This window comes from Arachis hypogaea, chromosome 8 (assembly GCF_003086295.3).
Source record: "Arachis hypogaea cultivar Tifrunner chromosome 8, arahy.Tifrunner.gnm2.J5K5, whole genome shotgun sequence".
NCBI classification, from domain to species: Eukaryota; Viridiplantae; Streptophyta; class Magnoliopsida; order Fabales; family Fabaceae; genus Arachis; species Arachis hypogaea.
This window is the reverse complement of record NC_092043.1, coordinates 29,190,415-29,205,270: the sequence shown is the minus strand read 5'-3', so window position 1 is coordinate 29,205,270 and position 14,856 is coordinate 29,190,415. Positions and strand designations below refer to the sequence as shown.

Below are 14,856 nucleotides of genomic sequence, written 5' to 3'. Positions count from 1 at the left end.
ATTTTAATATAAATGAGATAACTTTTTTATTATAAAATATTAAATATCATTGGCTTTTGATTGAAAGTAACTCAAGTTTCTCAAATGTTAAATTTGTTATTACGATATTACTTTTTTTTAATTTAAATTGATACAAGAAAATAATAGATTATATCCTTAATATGCTCTCTCAAATAATTTTTTTAATTTATTTGATTTTTTGTATAAATATTTTTTATTTTTTTCTATTTAACTTTAGACATTTCAAACATAAAATTCTAATATTATAAAATTATTTCTCCCAAAATCTTAAGTCAATAGTTAGGAGGAGAAAACATGAACGATTATATATATATATATATATATATATATATATATATATATATATATATATATATATATATATATATATATATTTAACATTTGTATTTTAGAATACTATATATTTTGGTTTGGGAAACGTGAGTGATTCTTGTTGTTTGCAAAATTTTCAATCCTCTGCATCATTTGAACTAATAATGGTTATGGCGTAACTTTAAACTAAATCATACAAAAGTTATTACTCAATTGTATATACAACTAGTGTATGTATAAAAATTGAATCTAAATACAAGTCATCCCTTTGTCTAATTAATAAATGGAAAACTATATTCTGTAGAACAAATTTTCAGAAAGATTAAAATGAAAGGTCCCCCCCCCCCCCCCCTCTTCTCAAGAACAAGTTGATAGAAGTGGACATCATTTCAACTTTTTTTTGCTTCAAAATGGACATAATCACATGCCTCCACGAACTTCATTGCCTTCTATTATCCAACGTCTTAACTACTTTTAACTGAGGAAGGAGGAAGAGCAATAACCAATAAATGGGATTCTCTTGGTGTGTGTCTGGAATATCAACAATTATTGTTATAGAAAAGAATAATTCATATATATATAGTTTAATTTGAAGTGTTATTAATTAAGATGCAAATTAAACAATATCCACTGTTTTGTTTGACTATGAGCTATAAACTTTTTTATATTTTTCGTACAAAATATGTTGTGATGAGATTCTCATACATCATGTCATGTTGGGATGATGAGGCACATATTGATTTTCCATCGATTTTATAGATGTAAAGTTAGAAACCGATGAGGTTCTCTTCCAGCTTTTTACAAAATTCTGCCTCTAATAATGCGCTGTAAGATTTTGCTTTTTTGCCACAAATATTTATTTTGCTCCATTCGAAGTCCAAAGTTCAAACTATTCATAATAAAGGGGAAAAAGGGTACAGATATGTGTCAAATTTGATAGTTGATGATAAGAAATGAAATTCTTTTTCGACACGATCATTATACTGGATATCACTGAAATTTAGTGGCGGTTATAAACTCACGTTTTTATATATAGATCCATGTGGCTCAAAATTTTGATTATGACACTACTGTTGTTGTATGAAATGCCAGGTAATGGCACATACTGAAATCACAAGAATATGGAGTTAAAAGCTCTTTGTAAAAGACAAAAAAGTTTTTTTTATTTAAAATTTTTTTAGTAAAAAAAATTGTTTAAAAAGTAAAAATTCTTACTAAATTAATAAAGAATATGTGCATTTTGTATGTGTTTTTTTTAATCTTTTACTTTTATAAAAAAAAACTATTTTATTCTCTATTTAAAAAACAATTTTTATTTGTTTTTGACAAAAAAAATTTGTAAGAAACAAAAAATATTTTTTATTTTTTAGCAAAAAGATTTTTATAAAAGGGAAAAGTAATATATTATTATTTTTTTATGTTGAAAATACTCTTCATAGGATACGGACGGCATTTGTTTAAATTAATTTTTTTTTAAGAAGTGCAAAAGGTAATAGTCCACATATCCCTGTAAATCACCTGATTCTCTCCATAAACCTATGTTTCACCACTTTACTATTTCAAAATAATATATATAGATTTTACAACTTTAATTATTAGTAGGATATTCTTATACAATCACTTCATTTGGTCAAATTTCGGTTTTTTTTTTTAATCTTTTTAAAACTAAGTTATATTATATTTTATCTACTTTATTATTATTACTGAGCATAATTTGTTTGTTGATACACAGAAAGAAAGACACATAAAACATATAAATATCTCTTTCCAATTTTTTTTCCAATTTTTTTAAGAGTAAAGTATCGTTTTTGTCCCAAATATTTGGAATAATTTCTAAAGTTGTATCTAATATTTCAATTGTCATATTTAAATTTTTAATATTTCAAAATTAGTTCAATGTTGTCCTGCCATTAGGGATCCATTAACAGAATTGACGACTGGACAAAATTGAGACGATTTTGGAACGTTAGGGACTTAAATAGAACGAAAATGTTGGGAACAAAAATGATATATAAAAATACATTTTAATTTTATCCTTTAATAATATCAATTTTTTACTGTAATAATATTCAATTATTTTTAAATACATCTAAGTAAATTACACTTAATCACTTTATTTTCATTTTAAATAATTTTTTTTATATTTTTATATTAACTTATAACTTTAAGTGTAAAATTATAAAAAAAATAAATTTATTTAGAATGAAAGTAATGTGATTAAGTGTAATTTATTTAGATGTGATTAAAAGACAATTGAATACTATGTATAATAAAAAATTGATATTATTAAATGATAAAACTAAAATTTATTTCTATGTATCTTTTTTATCCTCAACATTTTTGTTCTATCTAAGTCCCTAATATTTCAAAATTGCTTCAATTTTGTCCCGCTGTTAATTATGTTAACGGATCTCTAATGGCAGGACAATATTAAGTCAATTTTGAAACGTTAAAGACTTGAATAAGACGATTGAAATATTAGAAAAACTTTAGAACTTATCCCAAATATTGGGACAAAAACAATACTTTAATTTTTTTTAACTAATACATATGAATCAAATTCTTTTGTGATGAAATTCAACTTTGCTGATTTTTATTGTCTAGAATGAAAAAGGAAAATAAGGTAGGAGAGAGTACAAATAATTGTTAATAAAAACAGAAAAAAAAAAAGGACAAATAAAACATATGAATATCTGTTTCGATTTGATTTTTTTTTAACTAATACATATGAATCAAACTCTTTTGTCATTAAATTCGACTTTGCTGATTTTTATTCTGAAGACTGAAGAGTGAGAAAGGAAAATAAAATAGGAGAGAATACAAATACTTGTTGATAGAAACAGAAGAAAAAGATACATAAAACATATGAATATCTCTTTTGATTTTTTTTAGCTAATACATATGAATCAAACTTTTTTGTGATGAAATTTGATTTGTTAATCTTTATTTGTAGAATAAAAATAGAAAATAAAATAATAGAGAGTACAAATGCTTGTTGATAGAAATTGAAAGAAAGACACATAAAATATAGAAAATTTTTCAAGTGTATCGGTTTAGTTGTTGTTTTAGTCATTTTTTATTTTTAATTTTAATTATAAAATATATATAATATATATAATTAAAATTAATGGTTAAAATTTATTCAAATATCAGTATATTGATATACTTAAAAAAAATTTTAAAATATATAAATATCTTTTTTAATATTTTTTTAATTAATATATATGAATCAAACTCTCTTGTGATGAAATTTAACTTTATGAATTTTTATTCAGTAGAATGAAAAAGGAAAATAAAATAGGAGAAAGTACAAGAATTAAAGTAGAAAATGTAATTTGAGTAGTGGTCTATAAATAAAATGCATCAATGTAAATGTCTATTGGATATTAATGTTATCCGTACCAAAAAGAGAGGGGTTTTGGTCCCAAAGAATGGCATCCTATATATATGCATGTGGCAGGAGGCATGCAACTTACTCAATTACTGAAAACTTTAAAGGACCGTCACTATCTATTTAAAGGGTTTTTTTAAATAAATAATTTAATTATTTTATTTATCGAAATATATAATTTGTATCTTATTTATCAATTTTTATCACGTTGATTCATTTTATTTATAATGTAAACGAGATAATTATAAATATATATCGTTTACACGTTAAAATATAGAATTTAAAAAATACACATATTTCATTTACAGTGTAAATGAGATACGATAAATGAAATACATTTATAATTATTTCATTTATAGTATAAATGAGATAAATTAATGTAATATAAATTAGTAAACACGTTATAAATTATGTATTTTAGTAAATAAAATAATTTATTTATTTATTAAAAAAAATCCCTCTATTTGGGACTCCTGCACTGGATCCTCTTCTACACTACAATCCAACCTATATATATTCTCTTCTCCAAAAGTTAAATTCGGGTTTTTTTTCCCTTAGTTATACGATTTGATTTTTTTATAGAATATAATTTCATAATATTTATTAAAATAATATATTCAATCATATTAAGTGTTGTCTTTATAACAACATTTGATTCTTACACCATTGCGTGAAATGAAAACCAAGAGAATCATTTTTAATGTTTTAACATTGCTTTAACTTCTAGTTATTATTGTAAGAGAAATTTATGTATTTAAAGTAATAAAAATTATTATGTTTTGTACACATTGTATATTGTGACAATACTGCAAGTTCTACTTTTCAGTGGATTTAATAAGAAATTTATCATATAATAATTGATAAAGATAGAATCATCTTCCCCGTGAATCAACCTAATAATTACTAGAATATGAATATTAATAAACTATTTTATTTATTAAATATGTGCAGCAGTAACAAATTATTGAACGTGTATCAGGTGCTTTAATTTTGTACAATCGGAAATTAAACCATTCTTAAATGAAGGATTTGTACTCTTTGAAGTAAAAGGTGCTTTGACAATGAGTTACAATAAAATAAGAATGGACAATCAGAAAGCTAAGAGAGTAATCTACTATTATTTCTTTGCATAGACCTCCTTTGATCTAATAAAGCTAAGGGAGGTGTTTTGTTTATCTCTCTTGCTAACAAAGAAAATAAACGACGATATATTTACGTAAAAATCCAAGAGAATTAAGTTATCCAAAAGGTTATTTATTATGTTATAAATTTATAATCATACAAAAAGTAGGATTTAATTTGGTTCCAAAGATAGAAAGTGTTTACCGTGCAATTTAAATTGATTTTGAATAAAAAATTTATTCGATTCGAATATTAATTTTTTTTTGATGCAGATTGGATTGAATGAAAATAAAAATTATAAATTAGTTAAAATAAATAAATAAATCATATTTTAAACATAAAATATTTATTAAATAATAATAATACATAAATAATATATAAATATATAAAATTAAACATGTTATAAGTATAAATATATAATTGTAAATATAATAATAAAATAATAATATTATACCATATTGTACGGTTTAAATTAGATTAGATCGGTTATGAAAAGTATACTCGAAAATCGATCCGATCCAGCAGTTTGCAAAAAATAAAATCTAAAATAATGCGATTTTAATCGTTTTTTCGATTTGAATTGGATTGGATGAGCAATTTAATTTAAATCAGTTTAAATTTAAACACTTTTATTGTATACTATGATCTCAAATAAGGAATAATATATTAACAGTGCAATTATGTATGAGTAAGACTTAATTATTTTACTTTTCTATCTAGCAACTCTAAGTTGGGGGTAGATCCCGGGAAGGAGGTTATAGACATCTTTTTATACTTTGTGTCTAAAATATTTCACTTAATTTTCTTTACAGTATTAGACTTTAGTGGTATTTATCATGCACTTCTGGACTGAGACTCTTGAAGAATTTTTTTTTTTATTTTTCAGTTATATATGGAAAGATAGAAATAAAATGACTATAATTTTAGGTATTCACTTAATCTTGTTAGGTATAGGTGATTTTCTTCTAATATTTAAGACTCTTTATTTTGGGAGTATATATAATACTTGGACTTCGAAAAAGGGGTGTAAGAAAAAATTACCAACTTGACCCTTAGTCTAAGTATTGTATTTGGTTATTTACTAAAATCATCTTTTGGAGGAGAGGGATGGATTGTTAGTGTGGACGATTTGGAATATATAATTGGAGGCACGTATGATTGGGTTCGATTTGTATATTTGGTGGAATTTGGCATATTTTAACCAAACCTTTTGCGTGGGCTCGGCATGCACTTGTATGATCCGGAAAAGTTTATTTATCTTATAATTTAGGTATTTTATCTGTTTTTGTCTTTGTTATTTGTTGCTTTGTCTGGTTTAATAACATCGCTTATCATTACGAGCCCACTTGTCCAGAAGCTTCTCAAGTTTAAACATTTATTTTTCTAGTTAGAGACCAACGTCTTGGGAGTAATGTAGGATCCGCTTAGGAACCTATCGATTTAGGTAAATATTTTAATGTGTTTCTTGACCGGAGAAGTAATTTTTGGGGGAGAAACTATACGTTTTTGGGATTTACGTGCTCCCTGGTTAGAACCTCTAAGAAGTCCCAATGGTTTGGATTTGAGTAGACTTAAAAAAGGATTTGGATCCTCTAAATTTTGAATTTTATTTTAGAGGATAAAGTGTAATCTTTCACCCTTGAATAATTTCTCTCTCATATTTTCTCTTGGTCCCACCTATGAAATAAATGGCGAAAGATCACACTTTACTCTCTAAAGTGAAATTCAAAATTTAGAAGATCGAAATCCCTTAAAAAAGACATACAGTCTTGGCAAGAACGTTGTTTCGCAAAATATATGACTCATGCTCCTTTATGTTCTTTAAATTTCATGGGTGGCGTAGCTATCGAGATCAATGCAGTCAATTATATCTCTCCTAGAAGTTGATTAGCTACTTCTCATTTTATTTTAGAATTCTTCCTATTTGTAGGTCATTTATGGCACGCAGAAAGAGGTCGCGCAGCTGCCACAGAATTTGAAAAAGGAATTGATTGTGATTTTAAATTTGTTCTTTTCATGACTCCTCTTAATTGAGATATGAGATCTAATGTTTGAAGTAAGAATCATGTTGATTTTACTATACATATAGGGTTGAGTCGAACGGGTCAGATTAAAATAAAAAATAAAAGTATTTTACCTCTCGTTTTAATCCATTTCTATTTAATCTAATTATATGAAAATTCTAAATCTTTTTTTAGGCTCGGCTAAGTGATAGTATCACCGAGTCAAAAAAATCGAACCAACCAAAATTAATAAAAAAGAATACTTTCATCGAGCAAAAACCAAAGGAAAGAGAGGGATTCGAACTCTCAATAGTTCATGTTGTGAACTATACCGATTTTCAAGACCAGGGCTATCAACCCTCAACCATCTCTCCATCAAAAAATTAATTTCTATTTTATCTTTATTCTACTGAATACAACATAACTATATGAATTAATATAGTTAGTATTGATCGATGATCGATGGCATAGATATCTGGTGTGAATCAATTGGTTATTTTTAATTCTTTTAAACATCATAGAAAATACATAATCTAACATGTCTTTTTTTAAAATAAAAACACACATTTGATCCATGTCTAAAAAGAAAGAGGTAGGTAATACATCATATAAAATCAATAGATTCATGATAAAACTTTAAAATATATTTTTTATTCTAATTTTTTTATAACGAAATCAAGGAGTTGGGATCTAATGGTATAGTTTTTTTGTTGGTAAATTGGAGGATTAGAAATATGGCTATAACTTTTCAATTGATTGTTTTTGCACTAATTGCTACTTCATCAATTTTATTAATTAGTGTACCGATTGTATTTTTTTTTTCCTGATGGTTGGTCAAGTAATAAAAATGTTGTATTTTTCGGTACCTCATTATGGATTGTATTAATTTTTTTAGTGGATATTCTTAATTCTATATTTTTTGAAACTATTTGTTATAGATCGAAAAATGAATTGAAATGACCCCTCCCACGAATTCTTTTGAATTGTGAGGCACATTAAAAAAAATAGAATATTAAGCCCCAAATAAAAATACGGAAGAAGGGACAAAAATACACCTGAAAGTTCATACGCTGGACACGACTACATCTTAATCATTTAATAAGTCATGCATGCACAGATTTATACACTTCGACAGACACATTTACTCTTCCGGCCATCGGTGTGTGGCATCATTAGTTTGAGTGGACACGTGGCTTTCTTTACTCTATACTGACACCGTTAGTTTGAGTGAGATGTCCCCTTAGTGCTAACTCAGAATAAACCATTTATTTTAATGATTAATTAAACAAAATTAATTAAAAATCTTTGGGTATTATCTGTCTTTACAATGATAATAAGTTGCTTGATTATGAGTCACAGTCATTGTGATTAAAGTTGACAATTGCTTATTTTGTTCTTAATTTACACAGGTTTACACTTCTTTGTGTTGTCAATGGTTAATGTTACACAAATTACAATATGAAATTTGCAAGAACACAGAACTTTTTTTTCATTTATTCAATGCAAGTTTCAAAATGATTACACATGATCCTCACTTCTGAACATATATCATAAAAATTCATAATGCACAAAATTTCAACCCCAAATAAATGCCCAAAACCATATTCTTATTACACTTTATTTCATCCCTAATTTGATTAACTGTCTTCTGTAATTTTTGCGCATCTTCTTTCAAATTTGTTATACACTCTGTAAGCTCAATCATTTCCTAGTATGATTGTTTCCATGACCTTTCTTCATATACAACCTCTGTCCCCATGTTTCTTGTTTTTCCTTCAACTTCGTACAGTCAAACAAAATATTCACACCAATAATGTTTAGCACTCTGAAAATTTGACACAACAATCGAAAGGGATGAAGAAGGAAAGAAATTAATTAAACCCTAACTCTAATAAGAAAAAGCAACATAATTTCGAAACCTACTTCCCATAGAGGACACGCAAAAAGAATCTGTTTGAATTTCACTATGTTCTAGACTTAAGTACCATAGCTTCAATCCCTTGCAAATACTTGTCATTGTTGTAGTCAAATTTCTTCTTCTTCTTCTTGTTCCTCAGTAACGAAGATCCACCACCAACAGCGCTGCCATAATTTAGGGATAACGAGCTCGATTTTTTCTGTAATGAACACATGTTCTTAGTTATCCGTTAGGGTTTTAACACAAAGCATCTTCTTTCTGAAGATAAAAGAGAACGAAGGATTTCTAATTAATTTTGTTTAATTAATCATTAAAATAAATGATTTATTCTGAGTTGGCACTACGGAGACACCTCACTCAAACTAATGGTGCCAGCAAGGAGTAAAGGGAGCCATGTGTCCACTCAAACTAATGACGCCACACGCCGATGGTCGGAAGAGTGAATGTGTCTGCCAGAATGTATAAATACTGTGCACGCATGACTATTAAATAATTGAAGTGTAGTCGTGTCCAGCGTGTGAACTTTCAGATATATTTTTGTATCTTCTTCCTAAAAATAAAGAAAACTAAGACATTATAGAGAGGGAGGGATCAAACTTTTTTATCTATTTAAAAAATCTTCTATACTTAATATTTATATCATCTTATATTTATATATAGAGAAAGTATATTGCTATAGTATATTGTAAAACTTAAAAACAAATCTCAAAATAAAAATTGAATTCAACTTTCAAAATCTTTTTATTTAATATAATTAAATTTATAGAATAAAATCACAAAATAAAAAAACCTTAATAAAAAAATAAATTTAAATATTCAATAGAAATAATATATTCAGATTTATATATTTTATTAACCTATTAAATTTTGAATTTATTCGAAATCCTCTATAAAATTTTTCAAATTTAATAATATTCAGTACTATTCTATTTATAGATAAATCTTTATTAATAAAATATATATATATTTGAAAACGTATTACGATAAATACAAGTATACAACAAAGGTTTGATTTATGTCATCCATATGTATTTGTTCACACACATTCTCAGAACCAACCAAGTTGCTCTCCTTTACCCATAATTCACCGGAGACTTTTGACTTTTTGAGCATTTAGTCATCAAAAGTGAGTGACTAACCTAAATTTGGAATCGTAGGAAGGGAAGTAAATGGTAATACTTCATAGGAAGCGTATTGCCGGTATTGATGACGAGATTGCTTCGTTTTTTTTTTTTTTTTCGGACGTGAGATTGCTTCAGTTAATCATGATGGTGGTGAGGTTTTTTTTTTTTTTTGGGGTCAGATGATGATAGATTGTTAGTTCGTTTTGTTTTTAAGGGGATAATATCAATTTTTTTTTTCAGTCCAGTATAAACGTACAAGTTTTCAAGACCGAAAAATATAAAATAAAATAAATCATACCTTACTACAATTTCAGATAACTTATCTTTTTTAATCCAGAATATGGTGGATGACTTTCTTCTTTGTTTAATAGAACTAAAGGTGTCTACATAATATTTACCATAGATTGTACCCTAAATTTTTTTTTTTTGGTTTTCAACCTAGGTTGCTGCATGTACAAGGGGAGATTCAAACCCCCGACACTTGTTTAAGCGGACTAGTGAACTAACCATTAGACCAATCCAACTTGGTTGATTGTACCCTAAATTTTAAAATAAATAAATAAATCTTCAAGTAGTTGACTACCCAAAAAAAAAGTCTCAACGAGCGGGATACTATTGGTCTACTACATACTAGAGCCTTTTTCCTAAGAAAGAATATTGATAGAATTATTGTTAAATTAAACGATAGAAAGTGCTATCACTAAATACCACCAAAGTACCAATCATCTAAGCAAAATAAATAAAAGATTCGTTCGCAACTCAACTCAAAAGTTTGGAGGAAAAAACTTGAGAAGTTTATATATCCGCAAATGATTAGATGACTAAAGTCAAAACACACAACTACTTCTACCATTTCAACAGTAATATACACTGTTAGCAAAATCTCAGATGTGACCAACCCTAAATAAAAATAAACCAAAGAAGGATCCTACTACCTATAGTTGATGAATCCTTTTTCATAGTGCAGGAATACTCAGGGATCGTTTTCTCAATTTGGCTTTACCAGTCGGTGGCAACCTCTTTTCACTCTTTTCCACAAGCAAAGACGAATATGAGCACAGGGACTCTGTCACTGGCTCACTTCTAGTTCTAAGGAAGAGATCCAAGTTCTGGCGATACTTACTGCCTTGCAATTTTGTACCTTGGTCCCAGGAAACAGAATTGACCTTATTCTTGAATCCATCGTCGTCATCTGACCAATACCCGCTCGCCTGCACATCTTGCATGGCTAAATCATCATACTCCTCGTCAGACTTCGTAGATTCCTCGTCAACTGATCCAATCTGCACATCAATAAACAAGCTTGTAAATTTTACGAAAGATAGTTAAATACAACTGTGTGCCTCCAAATTTGCAGTATAAGTCTATGTGCCTCAAAGGGCAGAATCATTGAATAGAATGATAATATTTGCAACATCATCAATTAATACGTTTGCTAGCAAGGGCAATACCAAAGGTAACCTGAAAGTACTCTCCGTTATTTTAATCAAATATACAGATATGTAAGAAAGATAAATCGTTTGAGTTAGCATATGAATTTCTACCTCCTCATGGCGATGTTTGTCACCATCGTCACTTAAATCTTCATCACTGCCCGCCTCCAGTTGATCATCAATCTCTTCATCACTGCCATGCACTGAAAGATCCTCCTTGACCTAAAAAATGGTGAAAACACGCAAGTGAAGTTTGACAATCAAATCTTCCATGACTATAAAACTAGACATTTACATTTTGAACAAAATATTCAAACTTACCTCCTTTGCCGGTCCATCGGACAGCCTTGGTGAGCTACAGCACGAGGATAGATATCTGCTTCCTGTATCAGTCTCATCCGCTCTTGACTCATCGACACTTCCAGTGCGACTAGTGCCTCCATCACTGGGCCAAGCACTGATCCCATACAAACCAAACTGAAGATTTACAGTTTCTGCCTTGCCGATCCGTAAAGGTCCATACATTAGATTTCCAATGCCATTCTCAGGTCCATAGCCCCATATAGGTTTGCCATTACCGTCAAAAGAATGAACAGGCCAAGCCTTTGCCACAGATCCATCACTGTTTACAAGAGCCATAAGATGCCTAGAAGAACCTTTTCTCTGGATCAACTGAAACATTCCTTTCGAGCCCAGAGAATTGGCTGCACATTGATTTTGATATTCCTCATCTACAACTGTTACTGTATTTCTAACAGGATCATATAACTGTTCTCCAGCTTCACGCCTACGAAGACAACCAAAGACGGTAGCATGGATGGCTGCTACACTCTTATCAACATTTGTATTGTTTATTTTGGGAACTAAATGTTTGTCAGCACGCTTACAGAGATAATCCTGGATTGTCCTAATGTTTCTAATATACTTTACATATTTATTTTTAGCTGGGTCCAATGTCATATACTTTGCTCGAACAGCAAATCTTTCCATATGCTTGTCCTCATTTGTAATGTATATCATGAATGGTATGATTGAGGGATGTTTCTTCATAAGCCCCATCTGCATAGTAATTTATTATTGCTATGAGAAGATGAAAATATAATACCATGTAATTGACAGAGAAAAGGAAAGAAACAGTAAAGGACCAAAGATAGAAAGAATCAACATACAACGAAGTTAAGACTCAAGTGAACTCCCTCAACAACAACAGACTCTTTTCGTTCTTCCCAGGCAGTGATTAGTCTGTCAAGACTTTCAATCACCATCTCACTTTGCGCCTTGTATCCTTCTACAGCCATTTGTTTTGCATTTAGCAGTTCAGTAGCAGCACCAGATCCAACCTCCAATGTCCGGGTATCAGGTTTCCTAGAATTATGATCCTCGTTTAATTCATCCTTGGAAAGTGTATGTAACACACCAGCCTGCTTGTTAAATTTCCTTCTGGCCTTTGCTTCTGCAACAGCAATAGGATCCAAACACTCCCCTGCATGGTAAGTGGAGGCCCAAAGCAAAGGATTCTCCTTCTCATCAGCAAAACTTCTCATCATGTGCCTTATAGAATCAGTTGATACCACAGTTGTGATTCCCAATCGGCTACCCTGAAGTTAAAATCATTAGCTAAATTTTTGAACTAGAGGGTGCTTTAGTTTCAATTTTAATTCTTACTATATGTTACATATCCTACCCCAAATTTAGAAAAAAAATCTGGCAATACCACAATACATATTTGTAATCACAAAAAAGACAACATGCTAAGATACCAGCAGTGCAGACAATGTGGATTTGCCACAGCCACTGGTGCCACACAACAGCACTGTCATGGATTCCTTTCGTTCTCGAATCCTGCCATCCAAGAAAATAATGAAAAAAGAAATGAGTGGGAAAATTGCAGAAAATAATAGGAAGCAGTCCATGTTTCATACTAGTGAGCTCCAAATATGATGAACTTCATATTAAACTCCGTAGTTTCACTCATCAGCAAAGAAATTATTTAATAACATACTTGCATGCTAATGCCAAGTCGGCTCTCTGGTTTGGGCCCATGTATTTGTACTCAGCCAAAGCTTCGCAGACAATGTCTAGAAATTTCTCTCTCTGGACAAATACTGTTGTGCGTCTCTTGTACAACTCAAATGGTATACTCTTCCTTTGGTAATCTTTCCCTAAAACCAAATGACTGCCGAGGTCTGTTTTATCCAGGCAAATAGCAGCAGCAGCACGAGCATCTTTTTCAACAATATTACTGTTGGAAGCATGGAAACCAGACAATATCATTCCGTCGGACTGAAAATCATCAGTAGAACTCCCATTCCTTGTGAGCTCAAATACTCTTTGGCTGATCTGGTAAGATGGAAAACAGGAAAAGTATTCAGAATAATTTTGTCAACAAAGTCGAGACAAATTTATTAGAATTCTGAAAGGTCAATCATACAAAGAAGCCATGAACAACACAGATTGATAGAACCATATAATGCATGTTAACAATATTAGATACCAACTAATTAACAACAACGCATCAGTTATTGAGTATTCCATTGCAATATTAGTAACTTCCAACATAGATCTACCTTTTTTAACAGAATGAACATAACATCCGCATATGACCCACAACAGGAGACTCAACAACACAATAAATCAAATGCATTCTCAATTAAAAAAAAAAAGTCCAAAAATAATCAAATATACACACACACTCACATGGCAGTCCAGATCAACACCTCAAAACACATTCATTCGGGATTTTTTCTATATATATATATTTTATTTTAATGAAAAATCATATTTAGAGAGAGAGAGAAAAAAAAAAGAAAGTATACCTTGAAGGCATGGCGAGCTTTGCATCCCATGAGCTGGAGCGTGCTCTGAAGAACAGGGCGAGTGTAGCGAAAAGAGTCCTTTCCTTTGTCCTTCTTGTCGGCGTCGTCATCAACCACAACCATGTACAGTATTTTCCCCACCTCACCCATCACTGTATCTGTATCTGTAGCTGTACCTGATCCAGATTCTGAAATTTCTTCACAAAGAAAAAAAATGGAGAATGAATGAATGAACGCAATGACGAAAAAGGATCAAGACCTGGATAAGGAAGGAATGAAGGAGGGAAAGGAAAAAGTTAGGGTTTGCTAGGATCGAGCGCCATGTGGGAATGGAGGAGGAGGCGTGATCCTCTGCAGCTGCAGCGCAGCATTCTCACTCACCCGGCTTCCTTCCACGCATCGCATAATCGCTTCTCTCCATCATCAACCACCTTCTCTCTCTTTCTCTTTTTTTTTTTCTTTTAGTGTTTCTTTTTTGGTTCGGAAATGACCGATTTGGGTTTCGGTGCCGGTGCCGCGAGATGGCGCGGTTTCGGAACCTTGAGGAAGGTCTACCGTGTCTGCTTCCTTTATTATATACTAATGCTTACTGTTCGAGACTAATGGGCCCCCACTAACGGAGATCAAGGAAGGGTAGATTCTGTAATTTCGCCTAAAGTGACGCGGAAACGGAAACCTTGCGCAATTCTGCCAATTCAATTCAATTTAAAAGGATT

At 30.2% G+C, this 14,856-nt stretch overlaps 1 protein-coding gene across 4 annotated transcripts; it reads right to left on the bottom strand.

Annotated features, from left to right (window-relative positions):
• Window positions 1-10,662: 10,662 nt before the first annotated feature.
• On the bottom strand, window positions 10,663-14,856 carry LOC112706819 (P-loop NTPase domain-containing protein LPA1 homolog 1). Of its 4 annotated transcripts, none has more exons than XM_025758323.3 (8): window positions 14,400-14,856; window positions 14,141-14,310; window positions 13,327-13,664; window positions 13,085-13,166; window positions 12,494-12,922; window positions 11,646-12,383; window positions 11,436-11,546; window positions 10,663-11,174 (listed from the first exon to the last, which is right to left on the bottom strand). In XM_025758323.3, the coding sequence occupies exons 2-8, from the start codon at window positions 14,288-14,290 to the stop codon at window positions 10,848-10,850; spliced, it is 2,175 nt and encodes a 724-aa protein (XP_025614108.1). In that variant the 5' UTR covers window positions 14,291-14,310; window positions 14,400-14,856; the 3' UTR covers window positions 10,663-10,847. The 4 variants fall into 4 exon arrangements, with proteins under 4 accessions (XP_025614108.1, XP_025614107.1, XP_025614104.1 ...); XM_025758322.3 differs by having other exon boundaries at window positions 14,141-14,316; window positions 14,400-14,847; XM_025758319.3 differs by having other exon boundaries at window positions 14,141-14,337; window positions 14,522-14,700.